At 34.4% G+C, this 25,489-nt stretch overlaps 2 protein-coding genes across 4 annotated transcripts in view; both read left to right on the plus strand.

Moving 5' to 3' along the window:
• The first annotated feature begins 8 nt into the window (after positions 1-8).
• Positions 9-13,365, plus strand: LOC125670676 (eukaryotic translation initiation factor 3 subunit E-like). Of its 2 annotated transcripts, XM_048905986.2 has the most exons (13): positions 9-143; positions 3,246-3,363; positions 3,774-3,891; positions 4,527-4,569; positions 4,688-4,792; positions 5,436-5,561; positions 6,084-6,208; positions 6,408-6,528; positions 7,656-7,757; positions 12,009-12,118; positions 12,237-12,339; positions 12,556-12,687; positions 13,135-13,365. In XM_048905986.2, exons 1-13 carry the CDS (start codon positions 54-56, stop codon positions 13,156-13,158), a joined length of 1,317 nt encoding a protein of 438 aa, XP_048761943.1. In that variant the 5' UTR covers positions 9-53; the 3' UTR covers positions 13,159-13,365. The 2 variants fall into 2 exon arrangements, with proteins under 2 accessions (XP_048761943.1, XP_056018685.1); XM_056162710.1 differs by having other exon boundaries at positions 12,556-13,365.
• A 1,732-nt stretch (positions 13,366-15,097) lies between these two features.
• Positions 15,098-25,489, plus strand: part of LOC125670933 (R-spondin-3-like) — a 35,257-nt gene continuing 24,865 nt past the window's right edge. Inside the window, exon 1 of one of the 2 annotated variants that reach the window (XM_048906380.2) lies at positions 15,098-15,870. In XM_048906380.2, the coding sequence (XP_048762337.1) occupies positions 15,780-15,870 (91 nt within the window). In that variant the 5' untranslated portion in view covers positions 15,098-15,779. The remainder of the gene's footprint in view (positions 15,871-25,489) is intronic. The other variant, XM_048906381.2, reaches the window with a different exon arrangement.

A 25,489-nucleotide genomic window follows, 5' to 3' on the forward strand; every position in this document is an offset into this window, starting at 1 on the left:
CGGAACAATGCAACCCTTTCACGGGTCACTTTTTAGTCAACCTTTCAGGCAAGATGGCGGAATTCGACTTGACCACGCGTATGGGCCAATACTTAGATCGACATTTAGTGTTTCCTTTATTAGAATTTTTATCTGTTAAAGAGGCAAGTGTATTGTTTTTTCTTACTTTTGTTTACGATGTAATGGCCAACGATGAGGCTTACTGATTACCTATCTTAAACTGCCGGCTTGGTGTACCATATGCATCCTTTGTAAGGTGGGGAAATAGTCAAGTCGGTTATCATGGTACTGATGATTGTATATGATGGTGAAAAGAAGACTACAATGTCTAAATATTGGCTCATGATGATGTTACTAGCTTGCTAATGGTTCATACACAGATACTTTTAATCATTATCGGCTTATACAGTTTTATGTTGTTTTAAGTGTCCTCCCATGTTACAGTAGATCTATGTGATTTATATTTTGATATAATATGTCTTGTGGCGTGACCGTGTTTGAGAGCGAAGCAAAAAGTATTGATATTAGTATTCATACCCATAACAGGATAAAAGGAAATTCCGAAGTTATCCTGACTTGTTTGGACAACTGTGAAAGCATCTTGTTGTCTGACTTCAGACATTTGATCTGCCTAATATGTTTTACGGTTTGACCGTTAAGATGATCGAAGACCCATAATGTCTTACAACACTACTTTATGCACTTAATCCACCTATTTATTTAACGTGGGAAATATAATGTGGTTGATGTAAACAGTGCATTGTGACGTCATATTAGCTGCAATGTTTGTTTCTTCTTTCTTTCAAACCAATCAACAACAAACATACAAAGGTATGAGAAAGCTTATATTGAATTTTAAAACATTTGGGGTACTTTCCAAACTATTTCTTTTTTGTTTTATCTACGGGGTTGTCCATGAAGTATACCAGTGATGGTTAGGCTGGGACGATTCAGGGTTAGTTCGATTTGGTTTCGATTCAGAACAGCACGGTTCGGTTATTTTCGATTCGGTTCATGTTAGGTCCAATTCATCTATTAAATGACGGCACAAAATTAACAATTTTAATGAGTAGCATATTTGATTTGATTTCATTCAAGTTATATAACTATATGTCAGCATTTGTAAAGATATCTATTTATAATGGCATTTTATAACTTTGATAGAAAAAAGAAAACATTGACAGCCTATTAAAATTTGTTATATTAATGTGCTGCATAAGTTTTGGATTATTAAACAAATCTATAGTGAATCTAAATTGTATATGATATTGTTTTCATTGATTTGTAAAAATTCAACAATTATATATCAATTGAGAGTCTTTGAAAATATCTCCTTTATTGATTTACTTCTCTCATGTTAACTGTCAAATCTGTGTCATTACCCACAATGTTAATTTCACTCCACCACTGACAGAAATGCTATATGTCATGTAAAGATAAACTGCAATGATATTACGGACCATATTCTGTTGGTATCTGAGTGGTGAAAATGCTAACTCTCAACACAATAGTGATTTAAATCTCTGTTACATAAAAAACCACATGTTCTGCACATCACTCGGACGCCATATTAGTTGTTTTGGTGTATGTGAAATCTAAACCGAACTGAAATCCGGAATTTGTAATCGGTGCATCGAATCGAATGGTATGAATCAGTGCTCCCACTGGACCAGAATTCCCTTTCGCCACTTTTTCGGGGAGTGGCGCGACACAAATAATCACAAGCTTTACAATTATTTCCATCATATTATATATTATTTTATTCATTACACTTATTTTAGCATTTTGAATCAGTTACATTACTTAATCATATCCAGCTACCATACCTAAACATTTCTTTCTGAAATAATAAGTTGATTTGTTTGATAAATTCTATTATGGAAATCAAAATTCAGATAATAAATCATATAAATATAAACTTCATGATGCTACACCCCTCAGTGAAAACATTGTGTACATTGCCCAAAATGCAGATGTCACAAAACATCAAGCCCAATTTAGAGTCGTATCTCAACCATTCCCTATTAAATTTCCGTTTTTGTATGGAAGATTTTGCAATTTGGACAGAATCAGATGTTTGAGCAGGTGGGGTTGACTGTAAAGCCAAACGTAGATATTTTTTTAATTTTAGACTGACTAAGGTCAGAAGCTACAAGTTTAGTGTCAAAATAGAATGGGGTGCATAGTCTTATGAGATTAGCATTTTTATACTGTTGCGCACCGAACTTCAAAGAAAATTATTTATTAAAATTGCTTTGTCCATATCAATGGTGACCGACCACATTGTTTATGAAATATTCAAACTAAAATCAAACACATCAAAATCAAAATCTTGTAATCAACAAGTTTGACCGCAAAAACAAACAATTGATGTATTCATATATACATTATACACAATAATACAGCCAATTTAATTACCGGTCGGTTCTCTGGTTAAGAATTGACATTAATGTGGAGATGATAACACGATAATGAATATGACTTTAAATGTTAAACAATTGACCACAGCAGGGTAAACAGCTGTCCAATGTACTTTATTACATAATCACCAACTTTTTTGCAGCCATAAATTACCTGAGGCTGTGACCAGCTCTGTGTGCACTGGAGCGACGCGAGATTTCCGGTCGCACACGTTGACTGAATAAACAGATTTTGACTGCATAAACAAACAGGCGATAATGTGTCACTGACAAAGGATTAAAAATACAATTTATTGCAAAAAGGGATTTTCGCCATTTTTGAAAAAAAATTCGCCATTGGCGAAAATGGCGAAGCCCAGCTTGAGCACTGGTATGAATCGCGGTGCACGGCACAGCCCTAGTGATAGTGATATTTTTACAGAGCACTATGGGTAATCATGATCATCTTTCAGCCGATGAAGAGCAAATAAATGGAGCGAGCGGCACTTAAGCTATTTTGAACTTTTTAAGTTCCATATGTATGGTTTAATTGTTCATTAATTTTCTTTTTGAACATGTATATATGTGTTACCTATAGGGAGAGCTCCACTCTCACGGTCCTTTGGGTCTTAAGAGTGCTTCGTTTTCTATTATATTCAAAATGTCCCCATTGCAGCTTCAATTCTTATTTTATTTATATAGGCTCTACACATACATACCTGAAAAATGTAACCAAATAAGCAAATCACCAACATTTGGTCTCATTTATTGTTAAGGTAATTTCTAGGTTTCAAATCATTACTATGTTCTTTTTATTGTTAGAATAATTGCCATGTTTTATTTCAGCTCTACGATGAGAAAGAAATGTTAAAGGGCAAGCTAGATTTATTGAGTAACACAAACATGGTTGACTTTGCCATGGATGTTCACAAAAATCTCTACCCAGACCAAGATGTTCCAAACAGTGAGTACTATCAGATCCCACAATAGTTCTGAATAAGACTCTTCATGCTTGAAAAAGCACATGGACTTATATTTATTCAATAATGCATTTATGCCTATCGTTTCTGAATGATGTAACATTGGCTGTTAAGCATTATATAGTCACAGATACTGTTAGTAGATGTATTCCACAGTTGTAATTTCGTGGATTACCAGTTTTGGTTTGGTCGGGGGGTACGAAATTCCGCTTGGTTGCATATGACTCACATGAAAATAACTTACATATTACTTTAAGTCCACTGGTATGAAATTGCACAGCTTTACTGTGGCTGTTGAGTGGAAATAGGCACAAGTTTTGAGCTTACAATATTGTGGGAAATGATTCTTTGATCAATGTGGTATTTGGCTTGATATCGTGTGTTAAAATTTTAGGTCTGAAGGGCAAAAGACAAGATGTAGTGGCACAACTAAAAAGTTTACAGGCAGAAACGGAATTGATTACCAAGATTTTTGAAGATCCGGAAGTTGTGCGACAGATGCAAAGCTCAAGGTAAATATCAAACTTGGGATAGGGATGTCGATTATTACGCAATTTCTGAGATATCAGCTCTTTTGTGATGGATTTACATTCAGTATTCTGTTAAATGTTTGGGTGGGTACAAGATGTATACATATGTTATAGACTGGTTATGTAAATATGGGTAAACGTTGTGAATGCGCAAATTTTGTTCATTTCATCCATTGTTATACATTAAACTGACCATATCATGAATAATTTGTTTGAATTAGGCCATTTAATTAAATCAAATATGAAATTATTACGTATTTATTTCATCTTACATACAGGTGAGACTTTTATCAAAGAAAGATGGTGATTATCGATTGTTGTTTGAGCTATTTTATTATCAAATACTCATACTTACTAGATTTGTTTGTCCCTGCAGTTTGGGTGGTTGCATGACATCTGGTAATCATCCTTTAGGCAATATTGAAATGCAGCGATAAGCATTTGTACCTACCGCGTGAATACAAAAACATATTTTGTGTCTCACCATGTGTAAGAGTTCAGCAAAGGGAAATAACTATTGAGCAACTCTGAAATTGCGTAGTGAATTGTTTAATGTAAAAACTACCAGGAGCTTGTTACAATTTACAGATTGATAATTGTAACATTCTGCTTTATAGGGATGGTCGACAATTGTTTGAATTTCTTAACAAAGAACATGGGGTGAGTACATATCCTTTTACATTTTTGTGTGGTAAAATCTTTAAATTATAAGACCGTGTCTGCATATGAGAGTTTCCAGAGATGATGGGGGAAATTATGAATTGCTCGTCTATTTCAGTTTGAAGCCAGTATGGTAGACACACTGTACACTTATGCCAAGTTTCAGTACGAGTGTGGAAATTATTCCGGAGCAGCGGAGTATCTATATTTTGTAAGAGTCCTGGTAAGTTCATATCAAATTTATCTTCCATAATGTGCCATATATATAGAGTTGAATTGCTTTTATTATCATCTGATATTTCATTGAGTGACAAAGGTATGGTTTTATTTGAACTTAGTTCTTGATTTCAGATCGTCGAATGGTCAACTAAATTTACGTTTGAGTTTTATGTAAATCTTTATACAGATATGGGATCGTGATGCAATTTTGCCGTGAAACAATCTATGTGCATTTAAAATGAATAACCTTGAGCTTCACAGTTCATTCTGTCAAGAGTTCCTCCCCTTGAAAAATATTTGTTCATACTTGACAAATACAGGAACTGTGTTATTCAAGTACTTATTTGAATTCTTAATGAAAATTATCCCATCATTCACCATTCAACTTTAAAAGCTGGGAATCATTTAGTTGACCAGTCTTGATTTGTTAATAGATAGTATTGAAAGGGCCAGTAATTAAGAACGGGGAACAAATGTGATAAATATATTTAAAAAATTTATCTAAAGTTCTTTTGATATGTTTTTGCTATACAATTAAGTTGATTACTTTAATCTGATTAAAATGTGTACAAGGTATTGAATCATGTATAAAACATGTTATTAATGATTCCATCACGTCGTTATGAATGTCTTTTATTGAATTCTAGCTCCCATCAACAGACAGTCATTTCCTAGATGCAATGTGGGGAAAATTAGCCTCAGAAATCCTAATGCAGAACTGGGAAACAGCACTAGATGATCTTCAGAAGCTTAAAGACATAATAGATAGCAATGTAAATACATTTATTTAAGTGAAAAATATTAACTGCTTGGGATATTTATAATTACAGTTTTTCTTTCAAGTAAAATCCTCTTGGACCTGAATTTCATAACCCAAAAGAAGAAAAGAGGGTTGATTAATCATGTAAACCTTCACCAAATCAGTTGAGAATGTTTGGGATTGATACTTCAATGATTGCAATTTGATGGATATCACATTCGTCATTTCGTATTTATGCTCTTTTTAATGAACACCCCCCACCCCCAATTTTTTTGTGTCTGGAAGATAAATTTAGAGAACCTTGCCAAAATCTTTTGAAATAGGGACAAGTTGTTTTAAACTATTACAGTCAGCTTGATCAAGATTGAATAATATGATGATGTGACTTGTTTCACTGTATATGATTTGGAGTTATGTCCCTTGATCAGAAGTGGTCAAATTCTAGGTTTACTTATCATAACTTGAGTATTTTTGTTGACTGTTCAAATTTGGGAGACTTTTCTGATGTTGATGAGCATTTATTTGTGTATTGTAGCCCTTTGGTTCAGCTCTTCAAAATTTACAACAGAGAACCTGGTTAATTCACTGGAGTTTGTTTGTCTTCTTCAATCATCCTAAAGGACGAGATCTAATTATAGACATGTTCATTTACCAACCTCTGTAAGTAGAAAACAACAGTGTTAGTATTCTTTGTACTCGTATCGATAAGTGAAATAAATAAAAACTGTGAATTACAGCTACATAATTCTATGCTTATTGTGTTTTGGCTTTCTTTTGACTGGTTCCCATAGATATCTGAATTACAGCTACATAATTCTATACTTATTGTGCTTAACTTTCTTTTGACTGGTTCCCACAGGTATCTGAACGCTATCCAGACTACCTGTCCCCACATTCTGAGGTACTTGACCACTGCAGTCATTACAAACAAGAGCAGACGACGAACGGTGATGAAGGATCTGGTCAAGGTCATTCAACAGGTAAGAAGACAAAATTTAATCAATTTCATTTCGAAATAACTATGCAATACTGTCCATCCGGATTTAGTATTACACAGCAGTGAAAGTTCCAAGTCATTTATAGCCCAGCAGGAACTGATTAAAATTTGCATATGCAACAAATGTCAACCACTATCAATTAAAGGTGAATGTGTTAATTTCAATGCTGCTGCAGTTGACTCTGTAAAAGTGAGGGATAACAAAAAGGATTGAGTGTCTCGTCCCAGCAAGTAACAAGATATCAGGACTGTTAGTCCTTCATTCACTTCATGTACATCATGATCAACTACACAGATTCTTCATTTTTCTAATGTTGATATAAGTTATGTGACAATTTAATATTGATAAAGGTGTTACTTGTTTGAATTTTCCCTTGTGTCACCATCTTTCTGTGTAATTTACCATGTAATAGTGACATGATTTGTCAATGTGTACATGACTGTATTCATTTCATGCACAATATCTAGTATGTCATTGTAAAGTCCTGGTAAGGTAACTCAATACTTGCATTATTATCTGATAAAAGTATAGAAAGTGTATTTATTTCCATTTATTAGAGTTAAAACTGATAAATTATGAAATAAAATATAAAGGTCATCACACTTTTTAAGATGCGAGACACATAAACAGAATCATATATCACCGTCAGAAAATTACAATTTTCCTTGAACAACATTATCAAAATTTCACAAAACCTGGTGATAAAGATTTTATAGTACTATGATAATTTCATGAAACTGTTTCTTCACAAAAATATACGAAAGGTCTGTGAAAATTATTTAGGAAATCTATCGCATAATGGACTTGATAAAGAAATAAATGAAAACAGGGTTATTGCCCTTGGATTCAAATTTTTGAAACATATTGATTATTCACATGTAACTTAGACTTTTGAAATATTTCATATTTTATAAGAATATTTTTGACAATAACTTTTGGAAAAGACTCCAACAAAATTTATGTTCCTATCATGCATAAATCGGAATAAATCATTGATTTTGTGAAATCTTCTGACATCACATGAGGGTTGAACTGTTTTAACAGTGCGTAATTGCTAGGAGTCTGCATTCATTCCTGTTGTTGTTAACTTGTTGTTTAAATTGATGCAGGAGAGCTACAAATACAAGGATCCAATCACCGAGTTTGTGGAATGTCTGTATGTCAATTTTGACTTTGATGGAGCCCAGCAGAAACTGAGAGAATGTGAAGAGGTAATACATGTACATGGTCTACAGCGAAACCTGTCTAATCCGACGTGCTTTGTTTATATGTATGAAATATCATACAGAGCAGACCTGGATTTCTCAAAATAAACTTGGATTCAAGTCTGAAATTTTACTGAAATTTTGACTGCTCAAATAAAAGGAACTCAAACTTAAGTTTGAGATTTTTTTCGAGAAATCCAGCCTGGACAAGATTTTGTCAGAATTTCATTATGTTAGAGTTCAGGGCTCTGTTTTACTGAAGAACTTAAAGTTACAACTGAGACTAAAAATGTTTCATAGTTCTAAAAACTCGTTAGCCTAATTAATTTGTGAGATTATACTTAAACAAAATTAGATAACTGAATTCTTGTTTACATTTTACATTGAAATCACGATATAATCGATGTAAAGAATAAAATAAATTGCAAATGAAGATTTTGGTCTTAGTCGTAAGTTCTTTTGTAAACTGTGGTCCAGGTATTTAACTTTTTAGCTCACCTGAACCGAAGGTTCAAGTGAGCTATTCTGATCACATTTTGTCCGTCGTCCGTCTGTCTGTAAACTTTTCACATTTTCGACTTCTTCTCCAGAACCACTGGGCCAATTTCAACCAAACTTGGCCAAAAGCATCCTTGGGTGAAGGGCTTTCAAGTTTGTTCAAATGAAGGGCCATGTCCCTTTCAAAGGGGAGATAATCACAAAAATGCAAAAATAGGGTGGGGTCATTTAAAAATCTTCTTCTCAAGAACCACTGGGCCAGAAGAGCTGAAATTTACCTGAAAGCTTCCTGACATATTGCAGATTCAAGTTTGTTCAAATCATGGCCCCCGGTGGTAGGATGGGGCCACAAGGGGGGATCAAAGTTTTACATACAAATATATAGGGGAAAACTTTAAAAATCTTCTTCTCAAGAACCACTAAGCCAGAAAAGCTGATTTTTACATGAAAACTTTCTGACATAGTGCAGATTCAGGTTTGTTCAAATCATGGCCCCTGGGGATAGGATGGGGCCCCAAGGGGGGATCAAAGTTTTGCACACAAATATATAGGGAAAAACTTTAAAAATCTTCTTCTCAAGAACCACTAAGCCAGAAAAGCTGAGATTTACGTGAAAGCTTCCTGACATAATGCAGATTCAAGTTTGTTCAAATCATGGGCTCCGGGGGTTGGATGGGGCCACAATAGGGGATCAAAGTTTTACATACAAATATATAGGAAAAATCTTCTTCTCAAGAACCACTGAGCCAGAAAAGCTGATTGTTACATGAAAACTTTCTGACATAGTGCAGATTCTTTTTTTTTTTTTTTTTTTTTTTTTTTTTTTTGTAAACAATCTGTATATATCATAATATATGTTCAATATATGAATACCAAGGATCATGTAGGAATACAGACAAGTTTTTTTTATATGTGAGACACACACACAGAGAGGAAGAGAAAGAGAGAGAGAAAGAGTTTGTTCAAATCATGGCCCCCGGGGGGGGGGGGGGGGGGGGGGGGGGGGGTAGGATGGGGCCACAAGGGGGGATCAAAGTTTTACATACAAATATATAGGAAAAAATCTTTAAAAAATCTTCTTCTCAAGAACCACTGAGTCAGAAAAGCTGATTTTTACATGAAAACTTTCTGACATAGTGCAGATTCAAGTTTGTTCAAATCATGGCCCCCGGGGATAGGATGGGGCCCCAAGGGGGGATCAAAGTTTTGCACACAAATATATAGGGAAAAACTTTAAAAATCTTCTTCTCAAGAACCACTAAACCAGAAAAGCTGAGATTTACATGAAAGCTTCCTGACATAATGCAGATTCAAGTTTGTTCAAATCATTGCCCCCGGGGGTTGGATGGGGCCACAATAGGGGATCAAAGTTTTACATACAAATATATAGGAAAAAATCTTCTTCTCAAGAACCACTGAGCCAGAAAAGCTGAGATTTATATGAAAGCTTTCTGATATAGTGCAGATTCTAAATTGTTAAAATCCTGGCCCCCGGGGGTCGGATGGGGCCACAATAGGAGATCAAAGTTTTATATACAAATATATAGGAAAAATCTTTAAAAATCTTCTTCTCAAGAACCACTGAGCCAGAAAAGCTTATATTTACATGAAAGCTTTCTGACATAGTGCAGATTCAAGTTTGTTCTAATCATGGACCCCGGGGGTAGGATGGGGCCACAAGGGGGGATCAAAGTTTTACATACAAATATATAGGGGAAAACTTTAAAAATCTTCTTCTCAAGAACCACTAAGCCAGAAAAGCTGAGATTTACATGAAAGCTTCCTGACATAATGCAGATTCAAGTTTGTTCAAATCATGGCCCCAGGGGGTTGGATGGGGCCACAATAGGGGATCAAAGTTTTACATACAAATATATAGGAAAAATCTTTAAAAATCTTCTTCTCAAGAACCACTGAGCCAGAAAAGCTGATTTTTACATGAAAACTTTCTGACATAGTGTAGATTCAAGTTTGTTCAAATCATGGCCCCCGGGGGTAGGATGGGGCCACAAGGGGGGGATCAAAGTTTTACATACAAATATATAGGGAAAAACTTTAAAAATCTTCTCAAGAACCACTGAGCCAGAAAAGCTGAGATTTACATGAAAGCTTCCTGACATAATGCAGATTCAAGTTTGTTCAAATCATGGGCTCCAGGGGTTGGATGGGGCCACAATAGGGGATCAAAGTTTTACATACAAATATATAGGAAAAATCTTCTTCTCAAGAACCACTGAGCCAGAAAAGCTGATTTTTACATGAAAACTTTTTGGCATAGTGCAGATTCAAGTTTGTTCAAATCATGGCCCCTGGGGGTAGGATGAGGCCACAAGGGGGGTCAAAGTTTTACATACAAATATATAGTTAAAATCTTTTTCTCAATAACCACTGAGTCAGAAAAGCTGATATTTACAAGAAAACTTTCTGACATAGTGAAGATTCAAGATTGTTCAAATCATGGCCCCCGGGGGGTAGGATGGGGCCACAAGTGGGGGGGGGGGGGTCAAAGTTTTACATACAAATATAGGAAAAAGCTTTAAAAATCTTCTTCTCAAGAACCATTGGGCCAAAGAAGTTGACATTTACATGAAAGCTTTCTGACATAGTGTAGATTCAAGTTTGCAAAGGGTAGTTTGGGCCATAATAGGGACTAAGGTTTTACATGCAAATATATATGGAAAGTCTTCAGATATGGGCCAAAGTGACTCAGGTGAGCGATGTGGCCCATGGGCCTCTTGTTTATTTTGTCCATTTTATATGTAGATCAGTTTTAATGAGGTCTCCACTTTGTTGACATTAAACGATAAACCATCTGTTCATTCAAATCCAAATCAAACTTTGTCTATAAAGTTAATTTTGGAAGATAAGTGTACCATGACCTTGTATGAAGGTTCTAACTATAATCCAAGATATTAAGAAGAAAAAAACCCAGCTTCAAGATTATTTGATCTTGAACAATGAGCATTATTTGAAGTTCAAAGTCAAAACATTTAATGGTTGTTTTTTTTTCTCCTTGCTTTTTGTGAAAGCATCTCATCTCTCCATCCTTGCATTCATCTGTCACATAAAAACAAATACATTTATTTGTTGTGCCAAAATGAACTGATGCACTGTATATTACTACAATAAAAAGAAGAATCGGGAAAACAAACTCCTCGGAATTGATAGCCGGTGGTTTTCTTATTTACACAGTATTTCAAATGTTAATTATTCTTGATGAAATTCAGCAGAAGTTTGATTTAAGTAGATCCTACATAGTGTAATAATGCTTTCTTTGTTGTTATATCAAGTGATGAAGGTAGCTAACATTGCAGAAAAAATTCATAACCCACGTAAGCGAGTTATGAAATTTTTTTCTGCAATGAGTTGCAAACTAGTTTGTTCCGGTTTTTTAGTACCATCTGTCCACATAATCATAGTTTAAACATATTTTATTGAGAAACTTAATAGGATCGGGCAACAGGTATAGCCTATGTAGGCCCATGTAATCATTACCAAATATGGAGCATCATCAAGGTCAACCAGATCAAACTAGTTTGCTTCCAACATGTATTCATTGTCTATGATGAAAGTGATGTCAATTTCAAAAGAAATGTTAGAGAGAAAAAATTCAGTGAATGTAAATATAAAGTTGTGAATATAAAGAGTCATCATGACTTATGTGTATTTCCATAATTAAAAGAGGTTTGATATTAAATACACATTACCTGATTATTTTATCTGTTTAATACCGAGTGTACAATAAAAAAAAAATTCCAGGTGCTGGTGAATGATTTCTTTTTGGTGGCATGCTTGGATGACTTCATTGAAAATGCTCGACTGCTGATCTTTGAAACTTTCTGTAGAATTCACGAGTGTATTAGTATCAAGTAAGTTAATTTTTACTGAAAATAGTTGATCAAGAAGCTGTGAGACAACCCAGAAAAATGTATTTCACAACAAAGTGGAATTTAAACATTACCCTTAACAAATTATTGAAAATTACAGTATGCTGGCAGAGAAATTGAATATGACGGAGGATGATGCAGAGAGGTGGATCGTAAATCTCATCAGGAACGCCAGGCTGGATGCCAAGATTGACTCGAAACTTGTAAGTTGTCAATATTTCTCATTATTACAGCAGGAATCAGATTTCAATTTTCTGATTATCAGGAATTTTTCTTCTTCAAAATTTTGAATTGTTTTTCCTGAATTAAGATCAATCTTTATGGATTCTGTAAATGATTTATTATGATGGAAACGGTATGATTTGGGAGAGCTAGCATAGAACAGAGTGTATACATTGAAATACTATTATACTTCCTAGGGCCATGTTGTAATGGGAACACAGGCTGTGTCACCTTATCAACAAGTTATTGAGAAAACCAAGGGCTTGGCATTCAGATCACAGATGCTTGCCATGAATATTGAAAAGAAACTGGGAGTCAGAACAGGAGATGTGAGTTCCAAGTTTTTCCACATAGAAAACAAAGATTGCTGCTTCAAGGGCAGTAACTCTCATAAACCAAATTACTGAAGTTTTAAAAAATACCAAGCAAGTGAAAAATCTCAACTGTAATTATTTTATTCGTAATCTTATTTTAGCCTTTTCAGAACGAGCCTTTTTTTTTTTTAAAAACTAATTCATGTGCAACACTGATATATTACTATGCATGTATATCTCGCTGTTCTATTGAAGTTGGAAAATTGTAAAGTTTGATTATGAATTTAAGCAGACATACACTAGGAATCCAGTTTATTGATATTTGAAAATCTTCACTATAATTGTAAAAAATGAAATTGTAAATTGTGTAATTATAATTGTAAATTTTGTTTTTATTTTAGAAGGAAGACCATACAATTTTTATAAGAATTAGTTATACATGTATTTTGTATTTTTTTCCAGCTACCACAGTGGGGACAGGAGTAGTCAAATAGGAAATTCCATTTCTGTCTAATTTTCCGCCGTCCTGTCGTGAAATTTTCCTGGAAGTGTTGATAATATGTGTGACATTTTGGATGTGGCCTTGGAGACACCTGGGGTCGAATTCAGTAGACTTTGGATTAATATACTGCAAAATATGACTTGGAAAATCAAACGGAAAAAGAAAATCATGTAGTAAATTATTTAATCATTTTTTGTGTGTTTTCATTGTGTTTCAATAGAACATGACCATAACGTTCATGATAATGGGCACCAGGGGATGAGAAATTATGTATGAGGTATTAGTTGTTTTTGGAGAATCAGTGTGTTGATGAATATATCATGTTCAGATTTAGGGCAGGGTCATGTGTTTTGTCTTGATGGGAGGACTGCGCTGAAGAATATAATGTACATGTGGGTCTGAGGAGAAAAAGCACTGCTTTAGAATATTGTAAAATCGGCAGTTTGTGTGAGATCTGAATTTTGAAAACTAGACATGCCCACAAATTCAAATCCTCCAAGAAGAAAGAATGTGAACCACTATAATGAATAACAACATATAAACCAAGTCAAAAGTCGCCAAATTACGAAAATTTGACGTCCGCGAAAATCAGAAGCTTTTGCAGTAGTATAGAATTGAGCTGTGGAGAAAATGCTAAATTCATCTGATCGTCATTGTGATCCATGTTCAGTTTTATATACCATACAAATCTGAGATTGTGCAATGAAGTGGTTAAATTCTATCTACCACAATGGCGTTAATGCATTGTGAATTTATTCATCATTAAGGGTTTTAGTTTTATGAAAAATTTAAATACAAAACAAGGTTTTAGTAATGAAACAATATGGCTTGCGGATGTATGAATAAGGTGCGAATTCCTTACATATGACTGGGATGGACAACATAACATGCACATTAACTAAAAGAACCAAATCTCATCTCTTCAGGTAAAATACTGACTTGGAGTTGGTTTTTCAGCAATACAATACTGAATCTACAAAGGGTTAATTTTGAATAAATTAAGTATTCTAACTTTAAGACTAGGCTACCCTGTAAAACATTGTACCACAATCGCGAAAGTTATATCGGAATGATCCCTCTAATACCCGGAATTCGATCAGGTGTTCCACGGACTGCAATTAATATGTTTCCTGTCTTAACTTCGCCGTCTTGAGGTGAATGTAGATTCCAATTTGTTGTTGATTTCATTTTTCCTCTGGTTAATTGCAATCTGACACCACGAGTGCCGTTTTCAATTCTTTTGAAATGAAAATACAAAGTCCGGGGTAATAAATATGTTGTTTGATCGTGAAGGACGGGGGACGAGCGCTACGGTGTAGTTTAATATCATATTTTCATATCTTATTATATACACAAATCTGTTGAAAACAGGAACCGTCACTAAATATTGTGCATTCTTTAGGCGGTAGACTAGCTCGTATTGTCACCGATCGTTGCGTGCAAATACTCAAAGAATAATGCGAAGACCCCTTTTTTTGTCACTTGAATAATGGTAACGAAAATTAGCAACCACACAACTTTGTGTCGAGAGAAGAGTAGCGTAATGTCAATTTCAGTATAATTGTCAAAAATAGGAAAACGGTGTAAATTGTGTTGTTAAAAAAAACCTATAGAAAGTGTCCAAAGTTTAAAGTCTGTTAGTAATTATTTGATTGAATATATGGGGATATGTTTTTAAATTATTCTCGGGTACATTTAAAAGGCTACAGACTTGTAGAATAGCCGCGTGTTTTCCTTTTAAATCGGCAAGATTTCTTGGCTCTCTAACGTGACCTTTCCGTCTTCCTCATAAAAATAATACTGATTTGCATGTTATAATTTTTATCAGAATGCATCTTCATTTTCCTTGGGGGTGTGTCGATTTCTTCTCATGGGTGATCCTCAAATGGGCTCGACCTCCTCAGAATTGAATAGATTCAAAGACAACCACTCTTGAGGGCATTTTTATTGATGCATTCAATATTTGAAGTGAATCAGTTTGAGAAATCAAACGAAATGGGGAGAAGATAATTAAGTCCAATGTTTAATTCCAATTTTAGTGAAGTACCGCTCGATATGAGCAATATCCATTTTTTTATTTTATTTTTTTGCGTTTGAACTCGTCTTTTCTCTTTTCCTATATTTTGGTTGATATAGGTTGAAACACAAGTATATATTTAGCTTTCTAAACAGTTTGAATTAATAAGATAGTATTAACAGAATGAGAATGTTACTTCTATCTCATCAGGAAGAGTTATAATGCGCCGAATCACGCGATGCGTCTGTAGGCGGGGCTTGGGTTTTGACAGACAGAGTTTTCAGGTGCCAAAAGTTGGAAACCCGGAGAATAAGTACAATACTTATATATCTCTAAATATTCCATACGGCAAGGTTACATTTGCAAGAAATGAAATGAAGAATTTTATTTTCCGGATTTTATGTAATAGGAATTGATTCACAGCAGCCATGGGTTGACATTAAATTAAAAAAAAAACCTGCCTGGAACACGTGCTCTTACCCGAAAGTTTATTGCAGTGTAAAACGATTGTGTATATTTCTTATTCCAAATTGTTTGGATTAATATGTTATCAATGCTGGATTCAACCTTTCGCCAAAATAATGTAGGATGACTTGTGTGCGACTGGTGTTACTCCTGTTGTGTGTAGTAACGGGCCTGCATGTTGGGAGAACGCAGATGGAGAGTCGACAAATCCGATGTGAGTTTAACTAGCTTTTGCGTCAAGGTCTTTTTCTATTGTAACATTTTCTCTATACACCTCATAGATACACGGGAAATGTTGCACTCCACGAAAAATAACGTCCCCCCTGAATTATTCTTGCAGTATCATCGTGTACTTTACGTGATAAAAACAAGTTAGTTTAGTACTTCTAAAGAGTCATTTCAAGACCAAAGTTCCTGTTTTTTGTTTGACGGTTAGTGTGATTTGTTAATTTTGGGGGAAAGGACTTTGGCCAAAAAAAATAAATAACTGGGACAGATTGATAATTATTGATATTGTTCACATGGTAAAAATTAGTCCTCTTTAACTTAAAACCTTTGTACAACGAACAAAGGCAGGGACAGCGACGGAATTTTAAGCAGAAAGAATAATTTGAGCTGCGAGATAGATAGAGATGTAATTATGTCGTCTAGATGGAAACCCAAACCTTGCACTATAGAAGTGATCTTAATTAACACCCTTCAAACGTGGCAATTTGTGGGTAAAGGCGGTTCCGCAAACTGAATAGACTATTACCAAAGGACCTAAACCTGCAAATCCAAACTTGTTTCTTGCACGTGATAACGTGTGTTAATTACACATCAATCGGAAGGAAATTTACACTAGAAGAGATCTAGACCAAAAAGATGGGGAATTATCTTTTCTTATTCAAAGACTGTTGTTTATTGCAGAGAATTATAGGGTTTACATCGGTAGATACCGAACCTGTCTAGGAAATCCACGCGGAAGAAATCCCCTTCGTGTAAAATCGGCATCTCCAACACATGTACACGGGGGAGAAAAGCTGACCCGTGTGTGTAGTACTGCTTCTAATTACACCGTATATAACTCCCCTTTTTTCTATTTGATGTTTCTAATAGCAAGTCCTATCTATTAATCCAACATTATTTCAATGCACGTGGCTTGAACTTTGTTGCAATATGTATTCGCGTACGTTACACTCTGTCCAATGTAAACGCTGCCTATAATCTCCGTCTTATCAAGCATATCTATATCAGTTCTATCGGGTTCGAACTTCCTTCCAAAGGATCTACGAAGAACATTTTGTTAGAAAAGTATATAACATCTCATTTTAGGTGCAGAAACACCTCTTAGTATCTTATACATGGTAGTTTCACACCAAATTGTTGAACAAATGCGATATATTCATTAAGATTTGAAGCTCTTGCAAAATGAAATCATATTTTGAAATATCTTATTGGAATGATAGTTATATGGTCATGAACTTTATAGAACAATGTGATTTATTCATTAAAACATGAAAGGTTACTGTTAAAAGCTACACTATCTTCAGAGAGATCTACCTAGAATTATATTCCCCCAACATATGGTCATGAACTTTATACATATTTTCTCGACGGCCAAAGGGGATGACAAACGTATGTACACAGGCCTGAACAGTTCCCCTAGGAAGACCGATAAAATGAATTCATTAACAATTCTTTGTCAAAATAATAACTAACCCTGCGTTGAGGTTTTGCCTATTTCATCGCCCATTACAAGGATTTTAAGAAGCGGAATAAATGATTCAATTTAGGTTTACTATTGAAACAAACCTAAACATCTTAAGGGCATTTTTCACTCATTCTTTTCGCTTTCTATCGTCCTATTTTCCTTGGGACTTTAATCCTTGTAAAAAGGAAGAACATGTTTATCTGCTTTTCACTTCTACATTCTTTATGCTGTGGTGGGCCTGCTTTTGTTCCGACATGAAAACATATCTCTAATCACTCAATCTCGACCGATTTGAAAATTACGGAATTTGCAATTGAATTTGATACAAAAATTCCAATAAAGACATTTGGAATGGGAGCATTTCTCATGAAAATTCTTTATTTAACCAAGTTTCATAAAAAAAATTAAAAACACGTGTGGTTTACTAGTTTTCGATCATATACTGAAAGTGATTTTATATCATGAACTGTTATGCATTCATTTTCAGATTAAAAATCATTGAACGATTCTAAGTTTCTGTGGAAATTTCGAGTGATCACGATTTTCCGATATATATTGAATAAAAATATACATAATACAAAAATTTCCATGTCTTTGTTGGATTTTTATTTGGAATAGAATTCCCAGGGGTAGATTTTTCCCTTTTAGTCTATGATATGGTCAACTTTTCTTTATTCTCTTCCTTTAGTACTACATGTATTTGTTTTTCTATCTAAAGGTAAAATTTGATTCTAATCTCTGCTATTTTCTGTACACAAACAATGCCATAAAATGTCGTTTTACTACTCTTCATTTCGCTGACTCTCGGTATCTTCACACACCTGCAATGATTGTTTGCCTTAATACAAACATTTTGATGCCATCGCTTCATAAGCTAATTATATTTCCTTGAAAGCAGATACATTTGTTCTCAAGATTAAATCATTATCCCAGCTTCTGTGGTTCTGTCGTGTTCGTGTTTTTTTTAATTTTTTATATTAATCCAATTTTGTGGTAGGAAACACACAGGAATCCTACAAATCGTGGGTTTTTGAATTTGGGTAAATAGTGTACTTGTCCAAAGAATATTGCTTGAGTCTGCGATAACGGTTGACTTTTGGTTCCAGCTGATTTCCGTGTCTTGCATTCACGCGTAGGATCCAGAAAACAATTAAATTTGTTATAAATCGCTTCAAAGAAACATTTCTTTTGAAAAACAAAATGTTAAAAAGCTCTTAACCCCCATTTCATATTCCGTTATGCCATTGTTAGTTTAATGTCTCTAAAAAGAAGACAAACACTTGGAAGTTGCAGTGCATTGATTGTCAGAAAGAGGGCGACAATAATATTATTCATAATTCATTTTTCTTGTATTGTCACATTGAGTCACCATCTTGACTTAAAACAATACAACAAAACCATCTTACTTTAATACTCTCGGTGACACGTACATTTCCGGAATGCATAAAACGAAGTATTGTTTTTCTCAGTACTTTGACAACTTCCGAGAAAACATCGACAGGAAACCATTTACACCGTTCTCTTACGTCATAATTCATAGACACCAAATCATTGAATACAGATATTATATATAGACACCAACTTATTGAATACAGACACTGACAGACATTGTATATGGACACTTAATCATTGAATACAGACAGACATTATATATAGACACTAAATCACTGGTCCGTAGTACCAGTCATTTAGTAATGATTGGCACATGATTCATAAACTGTAAACCATTGAGTGCGATTCGGCGTGTATATAATGATTAGATCGTGAGAAATCCCTTGTGAACGTTTAGTAATAAAACTAGGTATACGCTGTTCTGACGTAATAAAACTAGGTGTACGCTGTTCTGACGTAATAAAACTAGGTGTACGCTGTTCTGACGTAATAAAACTAGGTGTACGCTGTTCTGAATGCCACTTTGATTCTAAAGTTGTCCAAATACCATATTTTCTAAACTGCATTTTTAGACAGTTTGTCACAGAAATGATAATTCTGTAGAGGGAATTCTTTTGCTTGCAATGCAAGGAAGATTGTTAAGAAGTGGAATATCATCCCACTTCACTCTGTCTACACAGTCACAAATGGCATCTCCATCTCTACATTTCAGTGCTTGTTAGTGCGTGTGAATGAATATTAATACATTCTCCGTATGACAACGAAAATCATTCTGAGTAAAGAGGAACCTAGGCTGAAATATTGCTTGTTAACGATGAGTCTCAAACTGAATCTAATGAATGTCGATGACTTCGTGAATGTCGATGACTACGTGAATGTCGATGACTACGTGGATGTCGATGATTACATGAATGTCCATTATTACGTGAATGTCCTTGACTACGTGAATGTCCTTGACTACGTGAATGTCGATGACTACGTGAATGTCCTTGACTACGTGAATGTCCTTGACTACATGAATGTCGATGATTACGTGAATGTCGATGACTACGTGAATATCGATGATTACGTGAATGTCGATGACTACGTGAATGTCGATGACGATGTTTCCCATTTAAATTCACGAGGAAGAGAGGAGACCAGGGGCCAGTTTCAAAAAACTATCTTACGACTAAAATCTGTCTTAATTCCAAAATTTGTCATAAGATCCATCATAGCTGTTTCACAATTACATGTATTCGAATATCATTCATTTATTGTTTGTAGGCACAAAAGCAGTGTTGGGTAAATCTATTTCTTCACATGTTTATGTTTTGGTTAGTTTTCGTACTATTTCATTTCATTCAGTTATAGACTTTTTCACATAGAAAAGCCTTTGCGACCAGTATACATGTATAGTCGAACAGGCGTATAATTACACGCGATTTGTTCGATTAATGCGTCGTTCGTTATCAATTTGCATAAGTATTACTTGTGTCTTTGGTTTTTCATACCCACCCACACCTTTTTTGTATTCAGTATATTATTTGTTGAATAAAACAAATGCGGCGTTGCTAACTTGTAACAAACGCAACAATCCTAGATTGTCCTTTGTCTTTATATTTCAAATTAGTTAAGCAAATACTTTATTTTCGGAGGAGAGGAATGGGGGGAGGGGGGGGATAAAAAATATATCAGGCTTTGATATACCGCGGTAGTGTTTCTACAAAAATATCTTTCAGTGTTTTAATTTTTGTATCACAATTTCTGAAATCAAATAGTACAGAAATCAAATGTAACTTTTGAAAAACGAAATAAAGTGTAGGTCACGTGATTTAAAAAATAAGTACGATGTATCAAATTTTATGAATATATTAGATAAATACAAATGCCTAAAATCGCAATATTTCAACTTCCTATTTATTATAGGATTAAACATTCTTTTTAAGGAATTTATCGATGTGTAAACTGTGGGCATATTACTCACAAACTGAATAAAAGTGCGAAGCACCTTTATGTTAAGTTTGTGAGTAAAATGTCCAGAGTTTACACATCGATAAAGTTTTCAAAAAGAATGTTTGATTCTTATAATTTCAATTCGTTCCCTGCATTATCAATTTCAATAATTTGAATAGTTTCCCCGCACTATGTTATTTGTTTTCAGCGTTTTTGGATTTATTGATGTGTAAATTCTCGTTTAGATTTATTTTTGTCCAATCAAAACAATTGTAATAAACAACATTGGAATTATAAATTTATATACATGTACTTTAATCTTTTATCTACATGTACTTTAATCTTTTATCTACATGTAACATTTAAATTCATCCATGCAGTTAAAAAGATTATAAAGGAAACATGGTACTTTACAATGTAACGAGTATAACAATGTCCAAAGATCTATCTCAAGATTTCTTGAAGTTAAGATAGTTTTGTGAAACGGTACTGCCGTATCTTATGATTGTCACAAGTCAGATCTTAAGACACTCTTACGATCTATCTTATGGCAAACCCGGCCCTGGTATATATGCGTTATCTTAATTAAAAGTAAGGATTGAATGTACTGTAGAGAATCTTGTCAGTCTCTAAGGTATCAATGGTTAGTTTATGTGTTTTATTATCGGCATCTGTAAATTACGCCACGCTTTCACTGCCCCCCCCCCCCCCAATACAAATCTGCATACGTAATCGTGGTATTTACGTTTTGTTATACAGATTTTTATGTCAAGTTGAAAACTCAGGGATTTTATTGAAAAATAAAATACATTGAATTAGGGTAAGTTTACTTCTGACGAAACTTTGTTATTACTATGCACGGATATAATCTTAATGGATTCAGTTTGTGCTAGTAGAATTTATTCAAATATAAAAATCACATTTTATCACAAAATCTAATCTTTTGTTTTTGAGGAATTGAGAAATAATATTTTGTCAATAAAGTAAGTTTGCTGGTCGGATATCATGCAGACTTTTACGGCTAGTTATATACACATCATCTTGATATTTACATTTCAAATGTTTGTTGTTTTTTTTTTTACCAATTGTCATGACAGCCATTTTCTCATGAATGCGACGATGCAACTGTGAACAATGCAGTATGAATCTTGATAAATATAGTACGTCTATTTTAATGGCTGAAAATTCCAACAGAAATGAAAATAGAATATAAATTTAGAAATAAATTTAATTTTTTGAAACTATATGCAATATGTAGGTATGAACTGCAACGCTTCACGCCCGCATACTTTTCATGAAGCGCCAACCATGTCGGCGAGAAGCGTCACAATTCATACACTCATGTATTTTTCAAAAAATGAATGTATTTCTTAAATAAATTCTGGTTATTTTAGAAATATGATATACGCAGTAATTTCTCATGATTCATTCACTTTGATAATCAAGTCCTTACATTGATGTAAAACTTGTTACGTATGTACAGTTATCTCTATCCTACATATCAGTTATTTTAAGGTGCAGTATTCAGATATAATATAATTATATTTACATTTGCCAATGCACTTCCTTATATGACAGTACTAATGAAATCGATGTTCAATTTCGTATGACATGAATTTGGTCACGTGATCAGTTTGTTCTTGCGTATGAATACAATCACCGCTTCAAAAGTCAGTTCTTGTATTTTCACCTGGGTTCTTGCTTATGCAATGCAGTGGGGGATTTAGACCCCCCCCCCCCATTCTCGCCACAAATTTGAATAATAGAAATAGAGCGAGTAAAATTCCAGATTGGCACCCAAATGGCTGGGTATTTTGGCTAAATATAAAGAGAAACATTAAACATATTATTCTGTTGTTTCATTTTATACAGTTTTAAATACCGTCTTCAACTTCTGCATGGCGATTTTATAAAGTTCTATGATATTGGAAGCGAAGAGATGTAGACAGAGTTATAAGCCTATTTACTTTATGATGATAAGTTAACCTGTTGTTTCCTGGCAACTTCCATCACGGGCTATGACTCGGCATGATCATAAGCAAGGCTGGTTTCGAGGCTCGAAAAATTTAGATGTTCATGTCAGGGTACCGGTGCGAGTCTTCATTAAAATCCTACAACAGAAATTCGTCGCAAACCACGGGTTATTGTTTCATTCTATTTCACAAATAGAATGAAACAACTAGAGCCAAGCTCGTTGCAAAGCAACGAGAGGTCTTCCGTCGGAGCTGTATGACATAAAAACCTTAAACTTGACCATATGTCCTTGGGTCAGGTCCTGATGCAGCCTAGTTAACATAAAAATACAGGAATCGTACATGAGTATGTGTGTGTGGGATCTAACTTTCGCCTTCTTTCCCTCTTGATATGTTATACGTAACATCACCCCGGGAAAAATTATTTGAAATACTTATCCAGTGATTTTACAAAAGACGAATACAAGTTAAGTTTTTTGAAAGAAAATAATCAACTGTACTGTGACAGGAGGATAAGTACTGTAACGATATAAGTAGTTTGGCTACGCTGGCGATTCTGACTTCTCGTATGTACTTATGAAATAGTTTGAGAATTTAATATATATCATTGAATTGAAGCTTTAAAGGTGTACTATAAATTTTTATCGTTATAGGTGTTTAATAAATTTATACTACTCAAGTACATGCGTGTATGATCTCATTCCACGAATCAGTCTTTTGAGGCGCGCGTGTATGTGGGATTAAATTCTTTCAGCATTTAACTTTTCAGTCCCAATAATGAAGAAAAAATTACTATTTAAATTTATGGCTCAGGACATACAATAAAGGTTTATAGCTGTTACCAATATTTTATCATGCAACAAAATTATGATAGCATAATATTCAGACTGAAAGGAATGATTCATCGAGTTTGAATTATTTATACATACAAATCAAATAAATTGCTCTCAAATCTTGAATATTTTATTAAACTTTAATATCTATCTGCGTAAATACATGTAGGTATATTATGTACACAGTGCGCACAGAAGTCGCGTATGAATTTCACGCCAGGGGCACGTGCCGAAGTAAGTTATACGCATATTTTTCCCCCTTCACCTACCTAATGATACGGTTACCTGTTTGCGGGTCAAGCTTTTTACTCATATATAACACAATACTCGAGCAAAATATTATGTTTATGAGATCAAGAAGATGTTAAAGAACAACTTTTCCAGCGAAAGCCATATCCAAATATTTACCGTTTTTGAGTTATAAAGCGAAAACTTTGAAGATCCCCAGATCCCTAATTTAAGGGACCAGCCCCTTTTTAGGGATATCAAAAGAAAGCTCTTAACATTTTGCACAACTTTTGTTCTACACGTCTTAACAAAATATTTTTAGTTTAAAAGATACAAAGGAAAATATGTGTAATTTTTGGCTCCTTTAGGCGTCCTAATTTTTGAACCCTGTCAACCACCATTTCGAACGCTGTAATCAAAAAACAAAAAACGATGTGCACAATTACAATGCTCCTACTTTTCATTTTCAACGCATTTTCTGCTCAAGCTTATACAGTCTCGGAGCCATTGTCTGGAAACCAAAGCCCCTAAAATTTCATTCAAAGGGGAATAACTCGTGAACAGAAGGGAATTTCTGAAATGTAGTACATGATTTTAAAATCGTTCTGTAAAGTTTATAAACCCTGAAAATTTGAGCAAAATCCATGCAGAAATGAGCGAGATATGAAGCTTCAAAGTTAGCGTCTAGGAAAAAGAGGGGAAAAAAAGAATAATAAGAATAATCTTAACCAGCACAATCAGTAGAAGGTCTTCCGTTGTTACGGAAGACCTTAATAACCCGTGATTTGCGACGATGCGTTTACCGCGAGTCCTAACGATGAACATACCGTTGTTTCTTTCCAAAAAACCCGACTAAGAGGTTAACGTTAACTTGACCCATCATATCCACCATCAATTCTCTCAGATCCTTTGAATTTCTGTCGAAATCTGTGATCAACAATCGTGTTCAACTTAGTAAGCTAGACCGACACCAGTTTCTCCATCGCTGATCGCGACCAAATCACATCACGGATGTAGTTTGCTCCGCTCTTCTTGTCGTCATTTCAGTTAACTTTACGCTCTAAATTACCTTTATTTTACACATGTTTCGTCTTTTTTAACATTTTCAATTAAATATCTCTATCTTATATTCTCTTTTATATTGTTCCTAATTTTTTATTCGATAAAATTCTAACGAACTATATTTTGTGTTCTACGATCGTTATTTTGGTCATCTGCTACATAATCATGGAAGCTCGGTAAGAACACAAATCAAAATAGAAAATATAAATATAAGAAATAAAATATCATTTTTGAATGTTATTGGGATATGACATGAAGTTGGTACGTGATCAAATCTACTATAACGCCCTTCGGGCGTTATAGGATTTGATCACGTGACCAAATTCATGTCATATCCCAACAACATTAAAAAATGATATCTTATTTCTTAAAAGGTGAGGTATTCAGGTGCAGTATCAAGGTGCAGTATTCATATATAGTATAATTAAGGTGAGGTATTCAGGTGCAGTATTCATATATAATATAATTAAGGTGAGGTATTCAGGTGCAGTTTCAAGGTGCAGTATTAAGATATAGTATAATTAAGGTGAGGTATTCAGGTGAAGTATTAAGGTGCAGTATTCAGATATAGTATAATTAAGGTGCAGTATTCAGATGCGGTATTCAGGTGCAGTATCAAGGTGCAGTATTTAGATATAGTATAATTAAGGGTTTAAGGTGCGGTATTCAGGTGCAGTATCAAGATCTAGTATATTAAGGTGTAGTATTCAGGTGCAA

The sequence above is a fragment of the Ostrea edulis genome, chromosome 4, assembly GCF_947568905.1.
Source record: "Ostrea edulis chromosome 4, xbOstEdul1.1, whole genome shotgun sequence".
Lineage (NCBI taxonomy): Eukaryota > Metazoa > Mollusca > Bivalvia > Ostreida > Ostreidae > Ostrea > Ostrea edulis.

What these genes read in the sequence shown, in the direction of transcription:
- LOC125670676 (XM_056162710.1), top strand. Translation starts at nt 54, where the DNA reads ATGGCGGAATTCGACTTGACCACGCGTATGGGCCAATACTTAGATCGA. An exon ending in TATATTTTGTAAGAGTCCTG is followed by an intron (nt 4,793 to 5,435) that starts GTAAGTTCATAT and finishes ATTGAATTCTAG; the next exon opens with CTCCCATCAACAGACAGTCA. An exon ending in CACGAGTGTATTAGTATCAA is followed by an intron (nt 12,119 to 12,236) that starts GTAAGTTAATTT and finishes TGAAAATTACAG; the next exon opens with TATGCTGGCAGAGAAATTGA.